The sequence below is a fragment of the Ornithodoros turicata genome, unplaced genomic scaffold (genome assembly GCF_037126465.1).
Source record: "Ornithodoros turicata isolate Travis unplaced genomic scaffold, ASM3712646v1 ctg00000885.1, whole genome shotgun sequence".
Taxonomy (NCBI): Eukaryota; Metazoa; Arthropoda; class Arachnida; order Ixodida; family Argasidae; genus Ornithodoros; species Ornithodoros turicata.
Genome location: NW_026999410.1, coordinates 359,129 through 386,666, shown reverse-complemented (window position 1 = coordinate 386,666; position 27,538 = coordinate 359,129). Strand labels below are relative to the sequence as shown.

At 46.7% G+C, this 27,538-nt stretch overlaps 1 protein-coding gene and 2 long non-coding RNA genes across 3 annotated transcripts; 2 read left to right on the top strand and 1 right to left on the bottom strand.

Moving 5' to 3' along the window:
- The first annotated feature begins 13,195 nt into the window (after window positions 1–13,195).
- Window positions 13,196–14,291, top strand: LOC135375523 (uncharacterized). The gene is made up of 5 exons (XM_064608208.1): window positions 13,196–13,419; window positions 13,570–13,690; window positions 13,748–13,857; window positions 13,941–14,009; window positions 14,149–14,291. Exons 1-5 carry the CDS (start codon window positions 13,212–13,214, stop codon window positions 14,289–14,291), a joined length of 651 nt encoding a protein of 216 aa, XP_064464278.1. The 5' UTR covers window positions 13,196–13,211.
- Window positions 14,292–14,346: 55 nt separating this feature from the next.
- On the top strand, window positions 14,347–14,858 carry LOC135375514 (uncharacterized). Its single transcript, XR_010417263.1, has 4 exons — window positions 14,347–14,366; window positions 14,422–14,490; window positions 14,567–14,644; window positions 14,787–14,858. It is a non-coding gene; the product is annotated as an uncharacterized LOC135375514 (long non-coding RNA).
- A 4,664-nt stretch (window positions 14,859–19,522) lies between these two features.
- On the bottom strand, window positions 19,523–20,437 carry LOC135375531 (uncharacterized). The gene is made up of 3 exons (XR_010417268.1): window positions 20,274–20,437; window positions 19,917–20,079; window positions 19,523–19,623 (listed from the first exon to the last, which is right to left on the bottom strand). It is a non-coding gene; the product is annotated as an uncharacterized LOC135375531 (long non-coding RNA).
- Window positions 20,438–27,538: the final 7,101 nt, after the last annotated feature.

The following is a 27,538-nucleotide window of genomic DNA, read 5'->3' as shown; positions in this document are numbered from 1 at the left end:
ATTGCAACTGTCTGTAAGTGGAAGCGCTTCTTCTAACCGCGAGCAGACCAGTCGGTCTCGTTTGACATGTCAAAGAGTGAAGACGCTGCCTTGCATGTGAAGCCAAATCGTTCTTCGCCCTCAGGATTATTGCCGTTTCAGGTGTGTAATTAATATAATTGTGAAGTAATATGTTCGACTGCGCCATGCATTCTCATTCAGGGATCTGCACAACGACAGGGAGATAGAACGCCAATTGAAGTCGACTGTATGCTTTGTGCAGACGGTATGTCATATGTCTCGACACTGCTCCACATATAGGTGTCCTGCCATCGTATTTTCTGGAACGATATTTCTTGCAGGTTCAGCGTGTATGGCGCAGCGGCCTCCAGCAAGAGAAACTCAAGCACCGTGTTCAAATGTGGTGGGGACTCTTGCTCGACATGACAACGCTTAGAAGTGCTTTTTCGAAAGAAGGACAAGTTGGACTGGAATGAGTGCTCTTTTGCGTTGTTGTTCACCTTTCGATCATTACCAATTTTTGTGCCCCCGTGAGTTCAACGCTCAGGTATGTTGATGATAAATGCGTTAAAAGGTACGTACTCCGGAGTGGTGAATAAGGTGATTTGTTGCTGCTATCTCCTGTTTCGTGAGGGTTCTTGTCGGTACTCATATACCGCAGGCACGAGGGGCTTTCTTTGCAGAACATTTCAGGAAACCAAGACTGCAGCATTTTCAAGATTGCCATAACCAGCATCAATGCAGCTCTCATGTCAACATTAGCAAGCTCTGATCATCAAGACAGCTCTGATGTTAGCATCAGCCAGGGCAGCTCTGATGTGATTTGGGACACTGTCTTGATGCTAACATCAGCTGGTGTTAGCATCAAGACAGTGTCCCAAATCACATCAGACCTGATGTCGCTTTTTTTCAATAGCGATGCTTCTTCTTGACCATGTTTTTTTTTTTTTTTGCTTATTGACGTTTTTGTGAAGGAACGCTGGATATGTGCACACCATTGACTGTCAGCTCTAGTCCCGGTCAGCTGTCATTTTTGACAGTTTTCGTTGTAGTAATTGCTAGACATTTGCACCAAAGGTGCTGGATGTGAACTATTTTCTCCTTCCTGGACTTACATTTCTCCCTAGTCGTTGGCTTTGACATTTTTTCATAACTTAAATTTTCTCTTGGTAACTCTTGAGTTTCATAATCCCTACACTGTACAGTTTACCATTTTTGATAAAGCTCATTCCACATACCGTGCGCAGACTATTTTATGCTGACATGCAGCAATTGTTGTGTTACGTCTAGTATTACATGCCATTAATTTTTGTGTCTGGGCAGTTGAAGCGTGAGCAGATAGGCAGACTGCCTATAGGGACCGTGCGACACCTACAGGGAGCGCGCTGCTCCGTCACGACAGCGCCGCCAGTGGCGGTCTTGGACATATCCGACGTGATACCACGCCGCCCGTTCTATGCATTCTCAAGTGGAACCGTAGCTTGCGTGGCGACCTCCGTAATTAGAAGGGCTAATGTTCGAAGTGCAAACAATGTGGAGCCTTTCTGGGGCGCGAACGAAGATAATGGAGACAAACTACAGAGAAGCAACCACCGTATTTATAATGCATCTAACAGTACGGAAGGAGAACAGCCACTCGCGTCTGCCCGGTCAAAACACCTGTAAGTGATACGTCGAGAGGATGGTTATTTGACTCCTCACAAAATGGCTTGCTAGCGAAGGTTATATACGTCTATTCCTCTGACTCCAGCCATTTGTAATATCATGTTTTTGACTGAGTCTTGTATTCGTTTCGTCGTCTTTGCACACACATAGCTTCGTCACTGAAATTTACATCGTGCGTCCGTGTTATCCATACAAATAAACACGTGGGGTCACAACTTATTGCCTGAACTCGTACTGCAGTTTTTTCCAGTATCTTTAGATACAATACCTCTAAAGAGATCCTCAAAGAAGAAAGTATATGAGTTTTTACCTCGGCTACCGCCGTAAGCTCGCGGGACGACAGCTGTGAAATGGTCGGTGAGTAAATACTAAACCTTTTGGACAACGTAGAACTTCTGTTCTCACTGTGAGACTCGTCATACCGAGAGCAATATCAGCTCTGGGCACTGGCGATGAAACACCTCTATCATTATCTCGAAATAGGTTGCCGTTTGGTCGGTGCATTCGACGGTGATACAGTACCCAGCGGCGTTTCACCGTTACGAAAGTGGCAACTGTAAATCATTGATCATTTTGCAGGTCCTCATTCAGTTTCATTGAAACTAGAACAAAAGAAATAGAATATATTCGCTGATGTTGTGCAGACCTCATGCAATGGCCGAACGCGCGTCATAAACGCTATTCGCTACGAGTCTAGTGACCTCGGTGGTATTGCAACCATAGAAATCACGAGAAATGAAGCATCCGGTCCCTAATGAAGAGTTCTTTTAGGTGCTGGCACAGTTAGCAATGCTGTGGCAAAAAAAGATACCCGCACTTCACATGTAAACAAAGCTGGCTACCGGCTACCGGCTTCTCTGGAGGCCGCATCGCGGCGCCACCAGTTTGTCGCACAGTCTCTATTACTGCATAACTTTTTCTTTGAGACACCACCACTTGTGCAGGCAGACCGCCTCTTGCTGTATACTTTTTCCTGTCATTTGAGACACCGTTGACGTGGCAGTGGTTACGAAACCAGGCTGCATATTACTGTACGATTTACCCCAATGCAGCAATTTTACCGTTACGTCTAATATTAATGCTACAAGCCGTTCATTTCTTCCTGGGCCACTACCGAAGTGCAAGTGGTTAGGCAGACTGCCTATTACTGCATACCTTTTTTGTTTCCTTTGAGAGACCACCTCTTACTCTGTACGTTTATCCCCCTTTTGAGACACCATTGAAGGGCCAGTGGTTACGCAGGCAGGTTGGATATTACTGTAGACCATTTCCACCCTTTTCTTTTTATGCTACATTGCCAATGACAGTAGTTACGCGGACAGGCTGCATATTTCTGTATACCCTTCTTTTTTGTTTTTCATTTCAGACACAATTGGCATGCATTGGGTGATGCAGGCAAGCTGCTTATTTAGTATGCACCACTCGTCGTTTAGTCTATTGAGGTGCTACAAGTGTTGTGTCAGTGTATTTCCTTTTCGAAAATAAAATGTTGGGCTCTACACACACTGTTTACACTCGAAATTATTGTAATTCTTAAAAATAAGCAAATTAATGCTAAGATATGCATGGGGGGGGGGGGGTAAATATGCATGAGGAGAGCCCCTGCCAGCATTATCGGGGATCCGTCGGGGACCTGCTGGGACCGAATACTTGCTGCCGATGTCGGTCCTTAATCATCCTGGTGTTGCAAACTGGAGGAAGGACCTTTATCGGCTGGTGGCGAGCCCCCGACTTTGTAGGATTCTTTCCCGATGCTGGACCGGCTTCGCCCCGGTCCTTTGTGCTGCTTGGGTAGTGAATGGTTATTTCGACTTCGAATTCAAACGTCTCTTCCGGCATTTACATTAACTATTATTTGCCGTGTGTCGTCTGCTGCCATTGCCGCCATTACTCTGCACTACCGTTGAACGGACCCCTGCGGGAGTGCAGAGTTTCCCTACACAAGAGCTACACTTGGCGTGCACTGGTTTGAAACGAACGAGACGGTGCAGGGGGCGCTCGGCTGCACTGGCGAAAGGAACGGGCGAGCGCAGCACCACCGGAACTGGTTCAGCCAGTGCAGGCCTAGTCGAACGTACCTACTATCACTCTGTGAGCTGGGTTTTGAACCATCTTTCGTCGGACTGAGCGCGGTGGCGCTCAGAAAGTCATCGCGCGTTGTGGTCCGGTGCTCCCACCAAGATGTTCGGTTATTTTTTCCGAAGGGATAGATCGTGAATATTGCTATCAATTATCATGGGGTGAGTTAATGCGGCAGGCTCTTCATATTGGTGGGCTAAAAAAGTGACCTTTACTTGCAAAGTGCCCGAGTTCAGTTCGCAAATATTTACATAATTAAACTTACGATACACGATATTCACTACAGGAGGCGGCAAAAACCTAATAAGAACAAATGCCCTTAACCGCATGATTCTAGGTTGCGTAGTTTTTTTAATTATAATTCAATGACACGTTTTCTGGGACACCCTGTATAGGGCAGACTGGACGATGTATCAATACTTGACTCAGGTAGAAGTTTGTATATCCGTAAGCCATGGCTTCGGGACACCTTACCGTTCATTCCAGTAGCAGCAACAACTGTGCTTTATGATTATGATTGGTGAGTTTATATTGGTGAGTTAAGGGTGTTTTCCCTAACGTGAAAAAAGAGGTATTAGAAACTCTACTTACCTCAACAATATGGAGTGAACGCTATATTATCTCGGGGGAGATTTTGCCATGACCGCTCAGCAATTTAAGTTTCCCAGGTGATCTCCGAAATTCGCCAAGTCGGCCTCACGATTCTTTGACAATCTGGAGCAGACGTGGTATGACCCGGCAGGTCAGCGGCTACTCCAAACAGCTTCAACGCTCCAAAGCACGTGACCTTCCGACGTGGAATGAACACTGACGTTTCGGATCATCTGCTTAGCAAAAGTTGGCAATGGATATCTCACTGCATGCGCCCATTATAGGATTTTAAAGAAACACGGGTTCTTTAAATAATGGCTGTCCAAGGAGCACAGCCCGCTGGCCCCCTTTTGGTCCGCCGTGGGTGAGCGATCCGACAGGGTCGGCCAGTGCTCTGGGGACGATATTGGTGGTCCTACATTCGGTTTGCAACATTGGGATGCAAAATGTCCGATGTCGGCTGTCAGTATCGTTCCTCAGCCCCTTCCCGAGGCATAGCCGATATCATGCACGCGGCGTCCCCGCCCTCCCTCACAAACTTGCTCTGCGGTTACTAGTACGCTTCTGACGTATTCCGGCCGAGATTGAAGGACCATAAAACTGTTCTATGGGAACGAACGACATATTTGTTAGACATTAAACGGCGTTCTTGGCAGCCAGTGCCGTCAACAGGTAAGGTTACATTTTTTTTCTATTCATCTGAACAAACATTTTAAAGAAATAAAAAATATGACATACTGTACACTACAACATGTTCCATAAAAAGCAGACAAGAACTAAGTCGTCGTCAAAACATTTTGTGGTTAAACTGCGGAAACCTTGACATTAATATATTATAATACCGTAATGCAAATGCTGTTATGCATAACTAGGACAGTGTCAGCAGGCTTTTTTCTTGTGTTTACATTGAGCTTAACATGACTAAGAAGGTGACAAGAAAAATGTCAATACCAATCAAGCGAATGGACTGCCGTTGTCGGGCCTCTCTTCCTCCGTCTCGATCTCGAGCTTCAGCAAGGTACCGGCCGAATCTGTGATGCACCGCCAGCTCTGTGACATCCTTGTATTTTGTGCATCCTTGTTTAGGACTGCCTCTAAGTATACACTGTTAGTTTTGAAACTAAAAATTTGGCATGTAACCTCACCAACAATGCAGGAGCAGACAGTTAGTGCGGAAAAATCCTGTGACTGAGACCCCTTTAAGGTTGTACTGGAGTGCCAGTGAATTCTGAACAGCCTTTTCGGCACTATTCTTACGGTGTCTTGAACAATATTTCGGTCCAAACGTGTGATCACTGTAACCTGCAACATGAGTGCTTCACATCACTGGCTTTTTCATTCAAAAATACTGCGCTGTAACTACGTGTATGGTTCCAATTGACTAACTTCTCCTTTTAATCTGCCTCTAAGAGCGTTCGGTTGAAGGCTTGTAGTTCAGTGTCGATCGCTATTGGGAAGTTTCGCCTGTCTAAAGAGCTGAGTTATTTCCTTGCTGACCCAAGCCATGCTGAATTCTTCAACTTTCTTTTCGAGGCACTCTGTGGAGTTTTTGAAGTCCACTAGTAATGTACCAACGGTACACTCGAAACGTGTCAACAAAGTACCCGGGTAGCACAGCGCGTCGGGCGAGGTACGGGAACGGCACGGCACAGTCGGCTTTCTGTTGCCCGATATCGCCCAACCGGTTCCCGATCTCGCGTGCGAGGAGGAAATGAGAGGAGGGAAAGATAGGATCGCGCTCCGACTTACCACCGACCGAGTGCCGACAGATGGTCATGTGACCATGCGACTGTAGTTACGCTTGAAAGATAGAATCATTGCCCGACTTAGTTACGACATAACGCCGACCGGGATCACGTGACAGTTTCCCTGTGATATTTCTTAAATTTTACGACTTCTGAAACAATTAGGAGTGGGACTCCACACATCATAGCATAGCATAGCACACATCATACATGTTGATGGTCTATATAAACCCTTTCCTTCCTGTGTGCCCCCAACATGCCTCCAGACTAGGCAGACATTCCACTCGTTCAACATAATAGCACTCCTCTTCCATGCATGTGTTCACGTTTCAGTTTATATTCAAAGCGCAGATCAAGGTCGCAGGATACACGAAATGACATACATGACCTATTCCTCATCCAGCTGCCTGTTCCATGATCCTTTTTTTAAGAGGAACGCGCCCAGTCGCTTACCATATTCTGTTTGGCGTATAGAAACTTTCGCCTTTGCAATAAAGTTGCTTGAGTGACGCATCAAAAAAAGAAAAGAGAAAAAGGAACACATAAGAGAAAAACTTGTACAAGAATCTCATCGCGCAAAAAGTATTGCGAACAGTGCTGAGTGTTGTCCAGTCCATCCAGCCCAGTTCCAAGAGGAGTCCAGCACGCTAAGCATTGACGGAATCGTTAGAACATCAATAAATACATGTCACCTACATCGTGATTCACAACACCACATAGTTTATTCATGGTACAATTTACAAAGATTTCAAAGAACAGTTGTAGATGACACAGAAAAGCGTAGCATTCGTGCCACACACTTGCAGATTCTTCGTATGGCTTGCCTTCCTGCACCTAACACATTTTATTTTTCGTCATATCTGCAACCTCAGGTTGCTGCAGGAAGCCCTGCAGCAAATGACAGTCAATGGCAGTGTGGCTGGTACATATTTCTTCTTTAGTGGAAGCTCAGTTGATGGGTGTCATCGTTTTGGTATCCGTACAGCTCTCCTAGAATATAGACCTTCGTCAAGAACATCCACCTTAGAAGATAGGTAAAACAACAAAAACAGTGTATGTCATCTGTCTATCATACATCAACACCTTGAGAACCAAAATACAACTGTGGCTCTACACCCTCAATTGTCACTGGTACTACAGTTAGTTGTCCGAGCAGGCAGTGCAACATAACTTTAGAGTTTGTTTTTGTGTTTATGCTCGTCAGATTGAGGATGCTGAAATTGCCATACAAGTTACCTCCAACCTTCCAGTGTTGGTATTTCCTTAGGTGTCTCTCTTGATTAGTTTCGATATATTTCCTTCCATTTTCATCGTATCAACAAACCTTGTCCAGCACCATCGACACCTATGCTTGCATGGGTTGATGCAGTGCTAGCTTTCTGGCTGCCACGAAAGACCTCATGCCAAGACCTTGCATTAACTCATCAGTTATGACTCAATGTGGAATTTGCAGCACAGTGCCGTCACTGTTTGCGTCAAGTTGACTCTCCAAGATATCACTGTGGTTATGTCAAGGATCTAGAGCACATGCTTCTCGACTGCCTGCGCCACAGACCTTTCAGAAAAGCCCATACGGCATCTCTAAATCAGCTGGACTAGTGCTGCCTCAGTATGTCAAAACTGCTTGTCCATGGCTCAATCTAGCCCACCCCTGGAAGCACAACTAAACGTTTTCTACGCTATAGGAATTTTGTCCTCGCTGTGAGGAAGCAATGCCCCCAGAAATCGACCTCTGGGAGGGTTATATGTTTGCTGATTTCCCTGTCAACCTCATTTTTGTGTTCAAGGGGAACCATAGCATGTTGATGAGTTGTCAATAATATTCTTCAGCAGCGATTTTATTTGTAAACATATACTTTATAACCACACAATATGTTACGCCAGTCTACAACGACAAGTACAATAGACTAGAAGTGACACAACGTCGTCTCACGAGGCTGTGGAAATTAGGTGGCCAGTGGTGACAAAAACAACGATTAGTTTGAGTGTCTGTTATGAAAAATATTTTGACAAGCACTCGTGTTCTCACCTCCACATCTTCCTATGGCTTCAACGTAGGCTCAGACGTCCTCGCCGTTCAAATGCCATGCAGATATTTGATGAAACCCGTTCAACATCCACACTTTCCTTTTCAGCAGGCTTCGCAGTTCCTTAAACGTAATCATACAGCCGTTATCTGGCGTCATAATTGCTATTTTGACGGGGCAAACACAGTTTCCGATTCAACCTATACTGGACCATCGAACCGAACTTCAGGATGTGAACTGAACCTCGTAAATGTGTTACAAGGTCCCATTCGGAAAATATCTCTGCGTGGTTTCCAAAGTTTTAAAAGACAACGGCATTCCTGTCCTGAATATCGTATATGCTTCAAAACATGGTAACAGCAATAATTTTTGGAAGAATTTTAAGCACTGTGGGCACTTAACTTTCTTGTAATCCTGACGACGTGGTCGAAGGGTCGAAGCAAGGAATCAAGACCCGACGAAAGCGACGCCATCTTGAAGCGCAACTGCAGCACCACACAGCCAGTGGAGTGCAGCTGTAGCTTCCACAGTTACGCCACGAAAACCACCGCCCCCCTTGACCACGTGATCATCAGTAACGAATCACGACAAAGTAGCCAGAAAACGGCGCCAAAAAGCGCGCGCTGGCTGATTGAACTGCGCATGTACGCTGCGTGCCCTCTCCACACCCTCTCACTCGAATTATCTCCCCCCCCCCGCCTGTTCCGAGCGCTTCGCCAGGCCATCTGCTAATATCATCGGGAAGCAGAAAATGAAAATCCAGAAGACGAAGGAATTCACATATACAAATTTATTGACACGGTAAACATATAAACAAGAAGCAACATTTGAATGCAAGTAAATCTACACGATTATTACAGAATACTGCAGAATAAATAAAGAATAAATAGTGCCGAGCAACAGAAGGCGTGACTATCATATTATACAATCCTTAAGGGAACCTATTCGGTTTGGAGGAAGTAGATATTATTATACACATATATAGCACGTGATGAGTCGCAGAAGCCATCCGCTTCATCCCAGCACAACTGTCGAATTTTCTGGTGACAGGGGCCAATGCTCGCGGATCGCAGGGCCACGAACAGCTGTCGGTGCCTGAATGCAAAAAAAAAAAAAAGGAACCTGTTAACGATATGGTAAACCCGAGCACAGGCAACGTTCATTGCGTGAATACGCTCTGTAAGACATGCTATCGATACGCGCCTAATATCGACTAATGACAAAATTCGAGGAGCCCTGCGTACGCGATGCACGATGTTTTCCTTTTCATGCACACCAGTGTATTAAACATCAGACACATTCAAATAGGGGAACAAAACGCAACAAGTAACGCCACGCAGAATCATCAACCAGATCATCATGACTGATAACCGGCAGAAAGTGATGTAATACGGGACAAGGCGTACCTCCATGCACACAGTTAGGCGACAGTATTAAAAGTCTGATCACTGACATGCATCATACGTTTGTCTGCTTACCTTCCATTCAGACGTTCGTCCATGGCACGAACGTCTTCGAAATCCACGAAACGAAATCACCGTCTGCTCACATACGTAGACGCCAGCTACACAACGGTCAGACGGGTCGGCGCCTCGGAGAAACGAACGCGGGCGAATCCACCGGTTAAATGAGCCTCAGCCAATCATGATCGAGAAAGGTCACGTGTTGGACCGGAGCCAATGGAAAGTAAATGGCCGGAATTTGGCGGGAAATGCCAGCGGCGACACTATTGTCGCGGCGGCGAAACCCGCTTACTGTGCCTCCTCTGACACAGCGTCGTAAGTCACCTTGGGGTTTGCGATAACTGCTACAGAATAATTGCTCAGCATGTCAAATGTAGTGCTATCATATTATTATGTCAGCTAGAGGACACAATGCCTTCATTTGGAGCGTTTGGTTTTACGATGAGCAAAACGTGAGCGAGCCAATTGTTTCACATGCATTTCCAGTATCGTCTTCGGTCGTGCCGATTTTTAAGTCTCGTCATCGTCGATTTATACATAGCCTTCAATTACAAAGTGTCTACAAATGTACCTAATTACGTTTCAATAACCCCGTCCTTTCGTGAAACTTGAAATACTTTTCGTGTTTATGAGCTGAGCAAGACAAGTTTCGGTTTCGGCTGAGTCGTGGCTTCAGTCTAGGAGCTCCGTCGCACTCCTTTCGACTTGGCAAGCCTGGAATGGACGTTTTTCTGCTGCGAGAACCATTTGAAAGTTTTTGAGCAAATACGCTAAGGTACGTACTGTTTCACTCTGCTAAAGTGATAGTAAGATTAAGAGACGCAAGTGCACATCATTGCATGAACAGTAACGACTTGATTTCGATCGTGGTGGTGACTTCGGATCCCACCTTGTGCTTTCGATTTTGACACAACTGCCAGCTTAGGAGTACACCATCCGTTATGTTTCACTCTTTTTCATTCTGGTTGTCGAATGATGTGGTAGGGGTGTTATGCATATAAGACTTCGCTTTTTCGTGTAACTATGAGTACTGAAAGTCAATGAATGGGTTGTAACGGTGATTGAGGTACATCTGCGTTCGCGGGGGGACGCGTTTTGTTTCGAAAAGTGACTAACACCAAACGCTCAGCGTCGATGTATTTCCAATGATACTGGCATAAGCGCCGCTGATCAGCTAATCTGAAGGTAGGCTACGTGCATTGAAATACTTCCCTAGTTTCGTTCGCATTTTTTTTACGTCACACTTCAGTAATAGTTTGTCCAAAAACTGGTGGTATTAAAGTGTTGGTTAAATTGTACAAGGTGTTAGATGGTTAAAGTGGTGGTGTTAAACTCGTACAGTTCGTAACGTTAAGTGATATCATCCACTTCAGCATGTCTCGGTGGCAGCACTACCGTGCTGTTCGCAAAGAAGTCGACGCTCTAATGGTGAGCATAGCAGATGCAGATGCCGAAGCACCACTTTCCCCAGACTGCGCATGTAATGACAGTGCTCAAGATATCCAGAGCAGCTCTTCTGAAGCACAAGCTGACGTGGGTCATGTTGTCAGTCACACATTAAATGAGCATGACCCTAGCACCTGTGCAACAGGTCAAGAGGAGGACAGCGTAGGTGCACACGGGCTTAACAGCCAACATGAAGAACAGTGCGTTCTGCTGCAGTGTTCTAGTGATGGTGATCAAGACACAAGTGTTGGGTCAACGGAAGACTGTGTAGGCGACGGTTCTGCCGTAGATATTACACAGCGAGTTGCCAGTCTTGCTGTCCGTCACAACTTGACTCACGTGGCTGTGAATGACATTGCGAAGGTGCTTCGGGATCTTGGTCATGATATACCGAAGGACGCACGAACAATCCTTGGCACTGCTCGATCTTCCTGTGTGAAAGATGGCTATGTGCATTTTGGGCTGGTCAAAGGTTTAGGGAAAGTGCTAAGCACAACTGAGGTACCGACCGGAGACACAGTCCTTTTGCAGATCAGTATCGATGGTATTCCTGTTTATAGGAGCTCTCCCTATAGTTTTTGGCCGATCACCTGCTCAGTGGCTAATGCCATCAATACCACTCCCTTCCCTGTGAGCATCTACTACGGCCCAGGAAAACCACCTGATCTCGATATTTTCTTGAAAGACTTTGTTGACGAAATGAAATGCTTGGAGTCAAGTGGACTATCTGTCAAAGGAAGACATTACAGAGTTGTCTTGAAAGCTGTAATTTGTGATGTCCCAGCTCGATCTTTTGTTAAATGCACGAAGGGCCATGCTGGTTACAGCTCCTGTGACCGTTGCACTCAAAAAGGTGCTTTTGTGGACAATCGTGTGATTTTTCCAGATTGCTCTAATTTTAACCTCCGTACCGACGAAACGTTTCGTGCAATGCAGGACCAGAACCACCATCACGCAGTTTCGCCCTTTTCTGCCTTGCACATAGACATGGTTCTGTCGTTCCCGATAGATTACATGCACTTGGTGTGTTTAGGTGTCATGCGGCGATTGCTACACATATGGATCACTGGCAAGCTTCCGCTTCGTATTAGTGCACAGCAAAAGCAGCTCTTAAATCAGTACTTGGAAGAGTGCTCATTGCCTGTCGAGTTCCAAAGGCAGCCACGCACAACAGATGAACTTGAACATTGGAAAGCCTCCGAGTACCGTTCTTTCCTGCTGTACGTTGGCCCTACAGTGCTTAAACGTGTGCTGCCTACACGGATGTACCAACATTTCCTACTTCTGCACGTGGCTATTTCCATACTGTGCTCTCCACAATTGTACCTAGAGTTCAATGACTATGCGTCAGAGTTGCTGACATTTTTCGTTCAAGAATTTGCAGCAATTTATGGAAAGCTCAACCTTGTCTATAACGTTCATGGATTGTGCCATCTGGCTGCGGAGTGCAAGGTTCATGGCCCTCTGGATGCATTTTCAGCCTTCAGGTTTGAGAGCTACCTGGGTAGAATGAAGAAGCTGATAAGAACCCCTAACATGCCACTGCAGCAAGTAAGCCGACGACTTTCGGAACTACAGTCTGTTGTACCGTATTCGAACGACACGCGAGGCGTTTCATCTCTCATAACCAGCTCGCATGCCGACTGCTGTTGCATTCTGAGTGATGGCAGTGTTGTCACAGTGCGCCAGATTAGTGGAACCACGTTCTCGGGCTACAAGCACACAGGACTGTCGCACCTCTATTTGCACCCTCTGCCGTCATCACGTCTACAGATCTATAAGACAGGGCAGCTGGAAGACATCTTGCATACTTGGCCACATAGACTTTTTTCTGCTAAGTGTGTTAGGATTCCTTATGGCACTGGACACTCTGTGACCCCCATAATACACCATTAAAGTTTTAATATGGCAAACTACACATCACTGCACTATTTAAGAAGCCAAAAAGAAGAGCCAGAAAATTCAGTACTTGAGAGAGCTCCTCTGTGGCGTTATATCTTGCACCTTCCCTCGAAGTTAGTCACTTTTGGAACACTTTGCTATGACCATGCCTGATGAGTGTGCCTCTACGTGCAACAGTTTCTTTGAACTTGTGCCATCTTTTGAACCATCTGTGCTTTTGAAGGTGTTATTTCAATAACAGTTTGGCGTGTTTTTTTTTGTTTTTTCACAGTGGACCATTCACTGTCTAAAAAATGGAATGTGGTTATAAACTGTGGGTTATTGTGGAATTCCTCGGCGAGGAGAAGATAAGCGCTGTGCCAAAGCCATGGTTAAATGAAAATGAAAGTGAATGTAAGTGGCCAACAACCATGCCCGACCAGAAGCGGGATGATATGATCCAAAGATACAGACAACCAGGCCGATGGAAAAGTTTTGCAGTTCGTGTCATTGGACGCTCCAGTGAGTTTCTTCTCATTTTCCCTTTTCTACCTCTTCATCATTACATTTAGAATGGAAAAGGCTGGTCACACACTGAGTAGCAGCTGCCGCTACTTCAACAATGCATTGAAAGGACTGCGCTTGATGATGAAATAAAATTTAATTTCCCAGCTTCCTACGCAGCAGCGTTGAAGACAATGGAAAAATCATTGTACACATCCTCTGTGGAATCTCAATCGGACAGTGAAACCAGCTATTCAAGGCCGCTAGAGGCTAGTGATGCGCAACCTTGGTAAATAATTTGCTTTCAGACCTGCTGCCTACGTCCCTAATTGTCATTTGCTTATAGCACTGAATTGCCTGATCGTCAAGCTGCAACGCAAAGCAGTGCTCACGAGGACATCGTTTTGCCAGAGCCACCTCTGCAATTGCGTCAGTTGACACCACTTGACGACATGGGTATAGCTGAGCATTTGGCTAAATAGCTGCTTTTTTTCGTTCTCTTTTTAATTTGCTTGCGGCTGTCTTTATTCGCATAATAGTGCCTTCCAGCGTACCAATTCCTCCTAGTAGGACTCCGCTTCCCTCACAAGATGGCGCAGCCACTTCGAGTACAGTGATCGTTTCAGTTTTTTGCATGTTTCTCTTAGTAACACTAGTAAGAGCAGTGGACCCCTTTGTTCTGTTATGGAAGCTCATATGTTTGCTTTTTGGACTTCTTTTCATGCTGATGACGCTTCTTTTTCTCAGACTTCAGGCAAAGACCTTGTACCTACACACGACAACCTACAGTCCAGGGAAAAGCTCCCCTGCGTGAACTGCATAACTGTATGTGTACATTTCACATTGTTGCTTCTCTGGTCTTGTACCTGGCCGAACTGTGTATCTTATAAGCTGGTTGTAGTAAGGACTCGTTTGCATTCCTTCATTAGACAACGTCCCGGGCCCATTGTCCTCTGTCGCACAGGGTGAGTCGTGCACGACCAGCTGTGACGGTGTTCGTGTTAACAAATTCCACTTCAGCTGTTTCACGCAAAAGACGAAACCTGAGCGGGCACGACAGTGACGACCCTGTATACCCAGTGAAGAAACGTACGTGTTTCTTTTTGTGTTCCTTGCAGTTCTCTATCTTTTTTGATTAAGTGTTCTGGTACCCTTCTCTTTTCAGGTTTTTGGCGGGATGTGACTACTGAGCCATCATATTCTCTGAAACAGACAGTGTCTTCTGCTTGCCAGGTCGACAGCGGTACGCCTGCTTACCCTTTGTTGCTTCTATATGAAATATATGTACTTCCATGTCTTGTTCCACAGCTCTTGTGTAAGCAAATTGCATTACATTAAGAAAAATATTCTTGCCTTGTGTGTAATATTCTGTATGTCATACACAGCCACCCACGGGCTTTCAGCGCACGAGCCTCAGCCTGCCATCACTTGAAGTCTGCCACTTGAAATTGGCGCCAGTATGTCTATTTCCATCCAATTTTCATGTACTCAGAGGTGTCGTCATCTTTTTTGTAACAGGGAGGTTTTCATTGTGCATATACAGGGTGTCTTTTTTTAGGTGATACCGATTTTTAATTAAAAAAACTAATGGTTATAGACCTGCTGTTTTCACTTCTATATCATCTCTGGGCCGGCGGACGTTCTTGGCCATATATTACTCAACCGTCAAATCACTAATTACCTAAATATCGTTAATTAACCTTTCAATTATGAAAGCTATGGAGTTGTCCAAATGAGAACATCTGTTCCTTTCGGTGACCTGATATCGTAGCCGTTTTCAGAACAAAAATTTGTTCGGCAGATATCGTCCGCAAACTATTCATGAAGGAACACCATTTTTCATTTATTTTCTTCATTGCGCATCTTCCGAGACGCGTCTTGTGAGATGGTGAAGGAGCCCCATGCGTCGAAGATGAGCTTTAAGAAAACAAAACACATGTATCGGGCGACGCTATCGAAACTGCTTTTATCTTGGGCTGCATTTCCTGTTAATCTTTTTCCAGGACGCAAGAAGCGACAGTGTGCGCTTTCCCCCTCTCACATTGGGGGTGAAGGAAAGACGGGTGTCCGAAGATGTGCACTGAACAGAATAAAGAAAAAAAATGGTGTTCCTTCACGATTTTTTTGCAAACGATCTACCGAACGGATTATTGTTCTGAAAACGGCTGCGATATCAGGTCACCGAAAGGAACAGATGTTCTGATTGGGACAACTTCGTACCTCTTATAATTAAAAAGTTAATTAACGACTTTTAGGTAATTAGTCATTTGATGGTCGAGCAATATTTGGCCAAGGACGTCCGCCGCCCAGAGAGATGACAGAAGTGAAAACAGCATGTCTATTAATGAAAAATCTGTGTCGCCTAAAAAAAGGCACCCTGTATAAGGCAGACATGTTTGTGTGGTGTTTAATTTGTTTTCTAAAGTGCAGGGCTTTGCACACCCCAACTTTAACTGTACTGGGCCATTCCATTTACAGCATTTGCTCAAAACTTGTGTGAGGACACAGATCATTTCCGGTACCAAGATGAACCATTCATACAGGACCTCCACCCTGGTACGCTGCGCTAACATGCCTTGCACTGAATTACAAATTCCAACCTGTTTCCCTTTGTTAGACTACAGGCCCGTCCCACATGATGACTACCCACGACAAGGAAACACAACTGGGCATTACATTGATTTGGGTACGTTACATGATTACACTTCTCAATACTTATATATCCTTTCCTTGAAAGGTTTAAGACCACCAGAGCATTCGACACACGATGACGTTGAGACGTTCCCCCAGTCCAGTAATTGTAAGCTATCCCTGTTTCTTAATCAAAATATACTATTCTATAATGTAAAATGGACAATTCGTTTCGAATCTAATCTGCAGGTTCTCGCCAAGGTCAGCCCATGACACCGGTCATGGATGGTCAGGTCACCGGTCAGGTCAGGGATGCAAGGAAGAGTACAGGTAGGCATGAGAGTGCTTGAGATGTGATGGATGGTTTATCGTGTGCAAATTTAAAACACTGTAGCCGCGGTTACATGAACGCGACAGAAATGGGTTGAGTTGGTTCATCGCAGCAAATCCACTCCCATCAGGCAGTGTCAGCCAAACTTCTAGGGAGGATTGATGTGAGGAGGTGCAGTGCGTCAAGATGCCCTGTTTCTGTTTCGTACCCCCCCCCCCCCCACACACACACGTAACCGTTAATGTTCCGAAAGAATAACTGTCTGAATAACAGCGTAAGAATAACAGCGCCCTGTCTTTCGAATAACTGTCTCTCGACGTGTTTAATTGTTCCATGCAGTAACCTCCCCGTTTTGCATCATGTATGTAGGGTGTATTTCTAGCTGTTCCGACATTTGGAAAGCGCCGAGTTCCATTAGCGCAGTTGTGATTTTGCTAAGTCCTTTGCTAAAACATCACCTTACTTGGCGGCCACCAACAACCAGGTCGGAGGTACCGACGTCGCTGCGTTTGTTTGAAGCAGACTGCGTACAGCAATTAAGTGGTCCAATAACTAGCATCAATAGTGGAAGTATCCCTGCTAATAGCCAACTGCACAAGGGACCCCGCTATTAATGACCACTAAGGCAGGGTATGTAGCAAAATCTCGAATGTGCTACTGCGGCCACTCTTTGCTCTTGTTGAATTTTGGTGCAGCTAAAAGCAACACCCTATGACGGTTCGTATCTCATTTACAGGTTTTGAGCGAACCGTTTTTACACTGCTAGTGGACTTGAAACGGTCCATGAAGCGCCTCGAAAAGAAAGTTGAGGAAATCAGCACTGCTTTGTCTCAGCAAGAAAATTACTCTGCCCTAGACCTGTCAAACTTCCCAATAGTGACCGACACTGATCTTCAGTCTTTCAACCGAAGGCTTTTAGAGGCCGATTTCAAGGCGAAGTATGTAATTTAGGACTTAAGCATACAGCTTCAGTGGAGTGTTTTTCAGTGTGAAAAAGCCAGTAATGTGAATCACTTACGTTGCGGGTTACAATGATCGCACGTCTGGGCGGAAATACTCTTCAAGAGACCGTAAGAATAGTGATGAAGAAACTGATTCACAATTCATTAGCACTTCAGTACAGCCTTAAAGGGGCGCAGTCAAAGAAGGACTTCTCTGGACTAACTGTCTACGTCTGCATTGTTGGTGAGGCCGCTTCCCAAACTTTTATTTTCAAACCTAATCAGTGTACTATTCGTTTCAGAGGCACTGCAAGCAAAATACAAGGATGTCACAGAGCTGGAGGTGCAACACAGGATCGGGCGGTACCTTGCTGGAGCTGGAGACCGAGATGGAGGAAGAGAGGCCCGACGACGACAATCCATTCGCTAAATTTTCATTTACTTATCTGGCCGTGTGTGGCTTTTTCTAGTCATTTCCCACTTCGGTTAAGTGCAATAAATATGTAATCGTTCCTATGAAACAGTTTTGTGGTTTCATTCTCCATCAGAAAACGTGAGAGACGCACTAATAATCGCAGAGCAGGGATGCGGGGGAGGGCAGGGACACCCTAAACACGATATCGGCTGTGAGTCGAAAAGACGTCGGGGAACAATATCGGCAGCCGATATCGGACCTTTTACATCCCCGTGTTGCAAAACGCATGTAGGACCAATATCGGGTTGCGACCTCTGGCCGACTCGGTCGGATCGTTTCCCGCCGACGGACAGACAGAGGGCCAGTTGGCTGTGCTACTTGGGATCGCACTGTTCAACACAGCCACCAATTCGGTACAGTTGAGCTACGCTCAAAGCTAGGGGGCACGAGTTCGCATCAAAAAGGCACGGTCTTGAGGGGATTACGGTGGTCTCTGGGAGAGCACGCGACTTTCGGTCCTACTTTTATTTCAAGAGGAGGCAGTGAACAAGTGTCCATTCGTGGAACCAAGCCCTCCCCTTCTGATTTGTTTCGGTATCAGTCTGTCTACCAATGTCATGATGACATTTATATTATGTTGAGTTTCTTACGTGCTGTCCGGGACATGTATGTAGGTGGGTATGCCAAAAACTTTTTTTATTACTAACCTTTTTTGTAGTTTGAATCCCTCGAAGAACCATTGCACAGCACCAGAACACAAAGGCTACATAATGATCCAGTTTCACCAACCTTTTCAGCATCTGAACTAAGATGAACGGTCATTAAACTATCTGCTTCACTAAAGGAGGAGGAGAGGATTCACCACATCACCGATGGAAAAAAAGAGAAGTGTCTGTTAAGTTCAAGAATTGGCAACCCTTGATATTGGTTCAGTTAACCAGAGTTTGTGAAACCGGGCCTATGGAAGTCACCGAAAAATTCATCACGTCACAAACTAAAGTTTGTAAAATGAATTGAGTGCTAGCATGAAGCTTTGGCAATTGTGAGTAGCATTTGAACTGCTACCTATGTAGCTGCAGCATAATTACAAGTAATTCAGAAAAAGTAGTACAAAATTTGAGGGTGCTGTACTCTATCTTCCTCTGCACGGTACTAAAAACTGTGATGATTCCAAGTGCTCATCCTCTTGCCAAGATTCTGTAGCAGATTTACCAGCCATTTGTGTCCCTTTTTGTGGTACTGTGGCAAACTATCCACTCCACCCACATACCAGCATTCCTAGGTTACACATAACATGTAGTTGAAGTGTATACGAAGAGGGGAGTCAAGTCCTGTAGATCACATAAACAACATACAGAAACCGACACTGAAGATATTTGTTTAAGTTTAATTTGTAGAAGCTTTCGCTTGGAGGTCCATGCTTCCTCCCCGGGCAGCACAGCCGACGGGACCGATATCGGTGCGCCAACGGGGAACAGTTTCTTTCGACCGGGGCTCTGGTGGCTTACGGTACTGGCGCGCCGCCGATTTTGCAACACCGTTATCGGGCCGGGCCAGTATTGGCAGTCGGTACTCGTGTACCATGCCTTCCCGATGCGAATTTGATGCCCTTCGGACGTTGGTACTGGCACTACCTACTGTCATTGAGTTGTTTACTTATATTTATTATATTATGCTCCAATTTTAGCATCCAGTTCTGATAAGCAAGGGATCACTTACAAAAACACATGCTGCATGTTCTACATACTTTATTGATTATAAGTTATCACAGGATGAAAGTTTATTCGCTGCTGGTTTGGCTTGTGTCTTCCTTTTGCGGGCTTCTCGTCCTCCCTCCCAGTCAGGTGCGCCGGCTAAGTACCTCCCAATCCTTTCCACGATGTTGTGTCGTTTCAGTAGTACCTCTACAGGAAACACAGTAAGCAACAGTATCTGACCACATTGTTGTAAAAGTAGAGATAAAGGTGTTTGAAAAGGAAGTGACATACTCCAATGTTAGCATACAGTTCGGATAAGCAAGGGATCAGTTGCAAAAACATTCAGATGGATAAAGAAGCAACCAAAGAGGGAAAATTCTCGGCAAGCACCATCGAGGCACAAGGATGTCTGTATGAGAAACAACAATAGAGTAGAAACACTATTGCATAACCTGAACCACAATAATAAGCAAGCATGTTGAATGCGATATGATACTCACCAGTAATGCAGGAGTAGACTCGCAATGCGGGAAAGTCTTTTTTTTTCTGTTGTGCCCCCCTTAAGCTGTATTGAAATGCAACGCTGCTCTGTATAAGATTTTTCACCAGGACTCGGGCACTTTCAGTCAGCGAGTTTCCGCCCAGACGAGAGAGCTTTCCAATCTGCAAAAGTTGAACTGTTAAAAAAGGCAATTAGCAGAAGATAGCAACACGATTTCTTTCTAACACACATATTACCCAGCGCTATCGTGCTTTTTCATCAAATGCAGCATTAAGAGAAATACACGAGTTAAGTTACACGAGACTAATCATGACTGTACAAGAGTATTATACTACTTACTTGGCAGGAAACTTACCAGGTATACTTTGGCTTGCTCATCTGACAGTGACGTTTCAAGATCAAGTAGCTCACTGCTTGTCTGAATTGGGAGTTCGGGAAAGTTTGGCTTTGCAATTCCTTTCTCCTGGGAAATTCTTTCGATGAAACCTTCCATTACTTGCAGTCGTTGATCAAGAGATTTCACTGCCCTCTTTATGTCAACCAGTAGCAATAATATATTGCGGGCAGCTCCTAGAGAATGATCAAAAGTGAGGGATCTAATTATCATTTCTCGCAGCTGTTCCCATATTGCACCTCGAACGCAGATGTTCCGAAAGCTACAAAATTCCAATAACTGTGACCAAGAATCACGCATGAACTGTCTGTATCAGCAGTGGCATTAGCACCTCGCATTATTAGCAATTGCAGCAGGTTCTATTTATATATATATATATATATATATATAGACAGAGAGGGTACCATCGAGAGCGCGTTCGCAACGCAATGAAGCAACATAGTGACGTTAAATGACCGTGGAACCTTCGCCCCATGTCCCGAATCCTACGGCCTCGACAGCAACAAATATCACATACAGGTTCGTTCCACAATAATGCCACAGATAATAGGAAAATGCAAACGTACCTTTCAAATACGTTGCAGACGCACACCGCCGAGGGTCAACCGTCAAACCTGCATGGAGGAGTGACGCTGCGCATGCGCGGCACAGCGCACGAGCGGAGCCCTGGGACGATGTCGCAGTTCGGCGTAACCCCAACGCTGTCGGTGATGTGTTGGAGAAGCATCGGGGACGGATGCGAACTTTGTCGGCGTTTGGCGTAACCCCAACGCCGCCGGTGATGCGTAGGAAAAGCATCGGGGACGGGTGCGAGCTTTGTCGGCTACAAGGCGGGGACGGGCTGGTGCGCGACATCCAGTGGGCACCCGCGGATAGAGCACTGCACGGGCCGACTTTTCCGGGCCCGACCCGGCCCGGGCGCATCAAAAAATGGCCCGGCCCGACCCGGGCCCGGACCTTCATATTTTTATGCGGCCCGGCCCGGCCCGGTGACCCAGTGACTAGAGCCCGGCCCGGCCCGGCGTCTAAGCAAATAGAGCCCGGCCCGGCCCGGCCCGGTGACCCGGCGAGTAGATCCCGGCCTAGTATTTCCAGCCGCGACGTACGCGTTTCTGGCGATTATCAAACAAATTTATAAGTAAACTTATAAGGAGAGAAGACAAACATACAAGTGATGGCGGTTTAACACCGTAACCGCACGAGACCAAATTAAATCCAGAACGCACGGGGCGTTATCGTTACACTGTCAAGATTTTGCGGAGATAGAGCATGCTGTCGACAAACTGCTTCTCCCAGTCCCTATCCCTCTCATCAAGCTTTGCCAAAGTGATTGTGAAATATGTGAGGAGTGAGGAGCAATGTAAAGTGGCTTGGAGAATGTTCTAGAGCGTCGAATCATATGCATAATGCAGTACCCTTTGCTTGTCTTTGCAAAATATGCACAGGAATGACGCAAGCGCATGATGATATGAACTAATGCATCTCCAATGTGTGGAAATAGCTGCGTGGCCCGGCCGGGCCTGACTCTCGGGAACATATTTGTCGGCCCGGGACCGGCCCGGCCCGCGGTGGTGGCGTATTTTAACGGCCCGGCCCGGCCCGCGGTGCTGGCGTATTTTGTCGGCCCGGGCTCGGCCCGGCCCGGAGCACACAGCTAATAACAAGCCCAGCCCGGCCCGCGGGCCGGGTCGGGGGCCCGGGCCCGTGCAGTGCTCTACCCGCGGATAACCAGTAGCCCCGGGGGGCTCGCGATCGTTTCCCAACCCGCTGTGCTGCCCGGGTCAGGTCCTACCTGAGGAAGCGTTGACCTCCACGCAAAAGCTTGTACAAATTAAACTGACATCAATTACAACGTGAGCATCTCCTTTCGTTGGTTGCAGTGCGAAGGTTTCAAGGAAGCGGGAAATGCTTGTGGCACGGACACCGCATCCTGTCTCCCTTGTGACTGCATTTGAAAATGCGACGGCGCTCACAAGTGTTCCTCAGGCGTCAGCTCACTCACCACCGCATTCCAGTTCTGAACTCGAGAGACTCTTCGTACGTAGGATACTTGTGTCGGGAAACATCACAACACGCGCTGAGTCACTTTGACACACTAACAAACCTGCGACTTCTATTTGAACAATGTGTTCATATGGTGGTGTCAACTGACATCGTCGAGACGCGAGACGGCGTCAACGCCGCTGCCAGCTTCTCTCTCTTCTCTTCTCGTAACTGCCCGCCAGACAGGCAGCTCGCGAAAGAATGCTCTTTTGAAATTTCGCCAACCAATAGCGGAGCGCGCAATGTCTTTCGGCCAATGGGTATCAACTATGATGCCTGACGGAGCAATACCACGTGTTTATGACGTGCAAACATTTTTTTTAGAGCCGCGAAGACGTGGAGCTATGGGTGCCTGGCTTGACACGCTACGGGTCACCGCTAATCAAGTTTAAACATGCGCGTAATGCAAACATGAGAGAAAAGGCTTAACACGAGCGCGGTCAAACAACGCGCAAACTTCGGCAAATCACTCGTTGGTCACCACTAAACAAGTCTAAACATGCGCGTACGGCAAACACGCGAGAGAAGGAGCACGGTACAACAACGCGCAAACATCGCAAATCCATCCGACAGCCAGGCAGAAACTGAGCGGGCGCTGGGACACTGGAGCAACCGAGCGCACGTCTGCTTTCGACGGCAGCCAGCGAGCGAGTAACTGGGGCGCCGTGCCGGCGCCGCGGCAACTACGCATGCGTGCACGCGCTCCTAGCGCCCTTTGCGCCGCCTGCCCGCGGGTGGTTTCGGTTTCGGCTCTCTGCTCCTTCCACTGCGCGCGCTCCTAGCGGCAACGGGTGGCTTCTCCGTTTGGGCTTTGCTCTCGTTTCTTTGCGCGCATTTATTTGTATAAAGGCAGCGCGTACTGCTCTCGCGTCATCAATACGTGAAGATGTTCACCCAGCACCGTTACAAAATTGTTCCCGCACCCACGCTTCTTGGGAAGAAGTGGAGAAAGAATGTTTCAGCAGCGAAAGTCCCCGCAACGAACTTGTTATCACTGCTTTTTTCTACGTGATAGACATGGTAGGCTTTGGCAATATGGGAGAGATCTCGCCGGGGCCGCCGCAGGAGATGGTGCGTCGGATCTACGCCCGTTACAAGAACGTCTGCATAACGGTTCCGGACGGACCCCTGACTGATGAGCGAATTTGTGAGTCTGGCCAACGCCAAATTCAACTACATTGCTGCAGACATCGTGGACCTTCTCGCTCGTGCCATCGCTCATATTAAGCACGCCATGCGGAGCAGCGACATTTGCAAGCAGTTTACATCGTGAACTTTGTCACCGATTTATTCAAATACCGTTTGGTTATCGAAATGGAACGCATTAAACAGTCTGATTAACTTTGACGAGACTTTGTGTTTTCTTTCACTGAAACATCTTTATTGAATTCATACAAAGGAGTTGGACGATAGATGCCTGCACCCTCCCTGACTTGTCTGATCTCACTAACAGAACCTTACGAGATGATCAGACATGCCACACAAGAAATGGGGAATCTTCATGGTACGTAGCGTCGTCACTGCGCACTGCGTCACTACACCAGCGTGATGACGCAATGGTCATACTTTTCATATACCCATTCCGCTACCACACTGCCACGACGACTCGTTCTCCTCCTGTCTGAGAGAGAGAAACAGAGAGAGAGAGAGAAGCATGTCTCGACTAGAACCTTTATTCTCGATTATATGCGCGTGTAGCTCTTTGTTCCACGGTCACTCGATGCCTGACGACAACGCTCTCGGGCTCTCTTCCGGGTTTTCCGATGCCGCACAAAAAGGGAGTACTATCGTAATGCGATACTCATCAGAACACCAGCAAAGCTTACGGCATTCGTAGCTTTCATAAGGGAAGGAGTGTATCGCATCCACGAGATAGCGCTTGTCGTCGTAGGAGACCAAGCTCTTCTTGAGTCTCGAAAAGGTGTACATTGTTTGCTTTATACTCTGAATGGTGCACTGCTTCTGAGAGACTGCCATTTCATTGAACAGAGAATCTCGGTACACTTCGTGCAATAAATGTTTCCTCACCATGTCTTTCTTAGCTCCTTTTGCTCTCGCGATCTGTTTGTGTGTACCAGCCAAGAGAATGCTGTACATTTTGGCTCGGATGGCTACGACTTCCTGAATAACTCCGCCTCCCGTATCGTCTTTGAGGTACCCCATCTGATTCGCGTGCTCGCCGTTGAAAAGCAGGACAGGAGGACAGATCTAGCGGACTCTCAATTTTCGTCAGCTGCTCCTCCAGGGTCTCACACGTGAGAGAAAACATTATGCTGTCCGTATCGCTATAGATCAATTGCACTGGACACGTCAAGCGAGAAAAGAGCGACTCGTAGATGAAGCTGTACATTGGGACTTTGGATATCTCTAGAATGGCAAAGCCCACGTAAAGGGGGTGCGTGCATTTGACCCTCTTATTCTGCATCTCGTACAAGATGCACGTGTCACTCAGAATGTGGAAATGCTGACTGTTGATGGAACTAGGTTTTCGGAGCACGGTCGTTTCTTTGTCGTAGGCAATGGTATACTTTTTCATACGTCTCACATTTTGTATCGATTTACCGAACGTGCTGTTCGACATGGTTTTGTACAGAAGTCGCTCGAATATCGTGGTGGCGGCATTCCTCAAAGCAACGTTTCTGTGCACGAAGGTTCTCAAAAAATTATCTTGACAAAATGAGAGGATGCTGCGAACACGTTTTATTTTCATGCCCAACATCACGTACAGAGCGAGCAACGCGTTAATGAACGACATAGTGTTCCTTGTCGTAGCACGTCAGCAAGAGTTTATTTGTGGGAGGAGCGCTCTGCTTCAACGCATATTTCAAGTGCCGCTGGTAGTGGGAGGGTTCGTTCTCGTCCACGCACCTGTGTTAGGGTGCCAGGGGAAAATCCCTGATGAGCGCGTGCAGTTCTTCGGGATACGGCAAGTCTACCACGAAGACATAACCCACTTCCGAATCGTGAGGAATGTTGAGAAAATCGATCTCGCTCCACCTCGAAGGATCGGCCCACTCAAAACCACCCTCTGGGAGATGGAAAGTCATCACGCACGGATACAAACTGCTCACGTCGAGGTACTGGATAAAAGACTTTTCTTCCTGGGGATCGTAATCGTCACACCCCTCGTGATTTGCACGACAGTATCTGTGGAAGCTGTTACAAATGCCTCCCCTGATTCCTTGCTCGATCGTTTCGTACATCTCCTGGTCACTTATGAGCTCGAGCTTGACTTTAGTGAACTTCAGAGCGCTGCTCCACGCGTAACTGGCAAGAGACACGGTGCGTAAGGTATCTATCCTATCCGTTTCTTGCGCAATTCTCCTTAAATATAGCACGGCGTCACACAGCTGACAAGTGTCGAGCGTAACGTACAGACCCGTGTAACCGCCGATGTCCTTACATTCAAACAATTCCAAAATCTCGAGGGCGTACTGATACACCTCGTCCGTGATCTCTTGGTCGTTCAGGTCGCTTTTGAAAGCTTCCTTTGGCGGAAGCGCGGGCAAATTGTACACTTATAGACTATCGACGAAGGTGTACGGAGGAGGCGCCGGAAATGGTCACCAAACATTTGACGGGTACAATGAAACGCACTCTCGCCTCTGCTGGCGAGCAGAGTTTTCACCAGGTTCGACAAGGAGAGGTTGAAAAACTGCGTGGTATCGCGGAAGTAGATATCTCCAATATTGAACCCTCTTATTTTTTCCGACCTCGAAGCTAAGATCCACGGTTCACCCATATTTAGAACGTGCATGTGTCGGCGAAGGGAGCTCAAATCGTATTGCAGGTTGTCCATGCACACGACGAGTTCTTTGGTGTTACGACACTTAAGGTTAAACGTATCACACAGCATCGCGACAAAATTGGAGGACCCGGGCTCTACGAAGCGGGTGTGGTCGTGATGCGACACTTTCCGTGTGTGTCGGTTAAATTCGATTCCACAAAATTCACAGTGCGTCACGCACTGGTGTCGAAGGCGGTCTTCCACACTCATTACCAACGGTGAGGGAAGACGGTTCAGCCTATCGATTTGTTCGCCAAATCCCTTGATCGCGAACAAGCATTTTTCTGCTGCGTTAGGTCCCAAATAGCCATCGACGCCCATTATTTTCCCATCACAACTTGTCACTAGCACGATGCTATAGGACCTCGTCCTGTGCATACTCGAAGCGTCCTTAACGAGTGCATCCTGTTCCAGTATGCTTTCCGTGTTCAACACCGCGAAATAGGGGTAGGGATGCATTTATTGTACCCATGGAGGTAAGAAACTAAGGAGATGCCCTAAGCGCCACTCCCAATGCAAGCGAGCGTGCTGTGACCCGCGCATGGCATTGTGGTTAGTTGCCCACACACGTGACCCATAAACGTCACGGCAAGACGTCATAAAACATGGCGTCCTCCATGTCCGCGGCGTATCTTACCTGAATACAGAGGCGAACTGCGGCCGAATAACTTGTTTCCGCTTTCATAACATCTTTGGAGTTAGAATTTATCACACCCGTTGAAACACAAGATAGATAATCTCAGTGTGGAAGCAATGGATCACTAAATCGCTAGACGACGTACGTACGTCATCGTGACATTGCTTGGCTTCTCTTCTGTTTTGCTCAACTTTTGCTGTGATTTATCACGCGGCAAATGTTGAAACAACCCATAACCTTCAAAGTATTGTGCGAATGGACTCCTTGAAGGTAAGACGTTTGCTGAAGATGAGGTTTGCTAAACTTCCAAGCCTCCGCGCAGACCGCCATAACGCCGAAACATGTGGGGATCACGTGACCGGGCAACTAGATGGGCGTGGTATTGCCAGGAGCGACCGCTAGAGGGGTCCCACGGCCCTCCGATCTTACAGCCCTCTCCTTAGTTTCTTATCTCCATGATTGTACCTTGGTGAAGGAGACGCTCTCCCCTGCTTTCGGCATTTCGAGAATTACTTCGTTTACGTCTCGACGCAGACGTTCGTGCAGCTCCAACGCGCCTCTCGTCCTGTAACCGCTCGTGCATTTCTCACAATAAAAATTGTCGCCTCGCCCTATGAAAGTGCTAAATTTTCTGATTCCATAGAAATGCTCCCTAACCTCGAGCAGGTGGACTTTATGTTTATAGAGCCCGCAGGGAACCCGTCCGGTAGATATGAAACTTGTCTGCTCGTCGAACACGTAGATGTACACGGACATTTT

What these genes read in the sequence shown, in the direction of transcription:
- LOC135375523 (XM_064608208.1), top strand. Translation starts at nt 13,212, where the DNA reads ATGGAATGTGGTTATAAACTGTGGGTTATTGTGGAATTCCTCGGCGAG. An exon ending in GACACCACTTGACGACATGG is followed by an intron (nt 13,858 to 13,940) that starts GTATAGCTGAGC and finishes TTCGCATAATAG; the next exon opens with TGCCTTCCAGCGTACCAATT. An exon ending in AGATGGCGCAGCCACTTCGA is followed by an intron (nt 14,010 to 14,148) that starts GTACAGTGATCG and finishes TCTTTTTCTCAG; the next exon opens with ACTTCAGGCAAAGACCTTGT.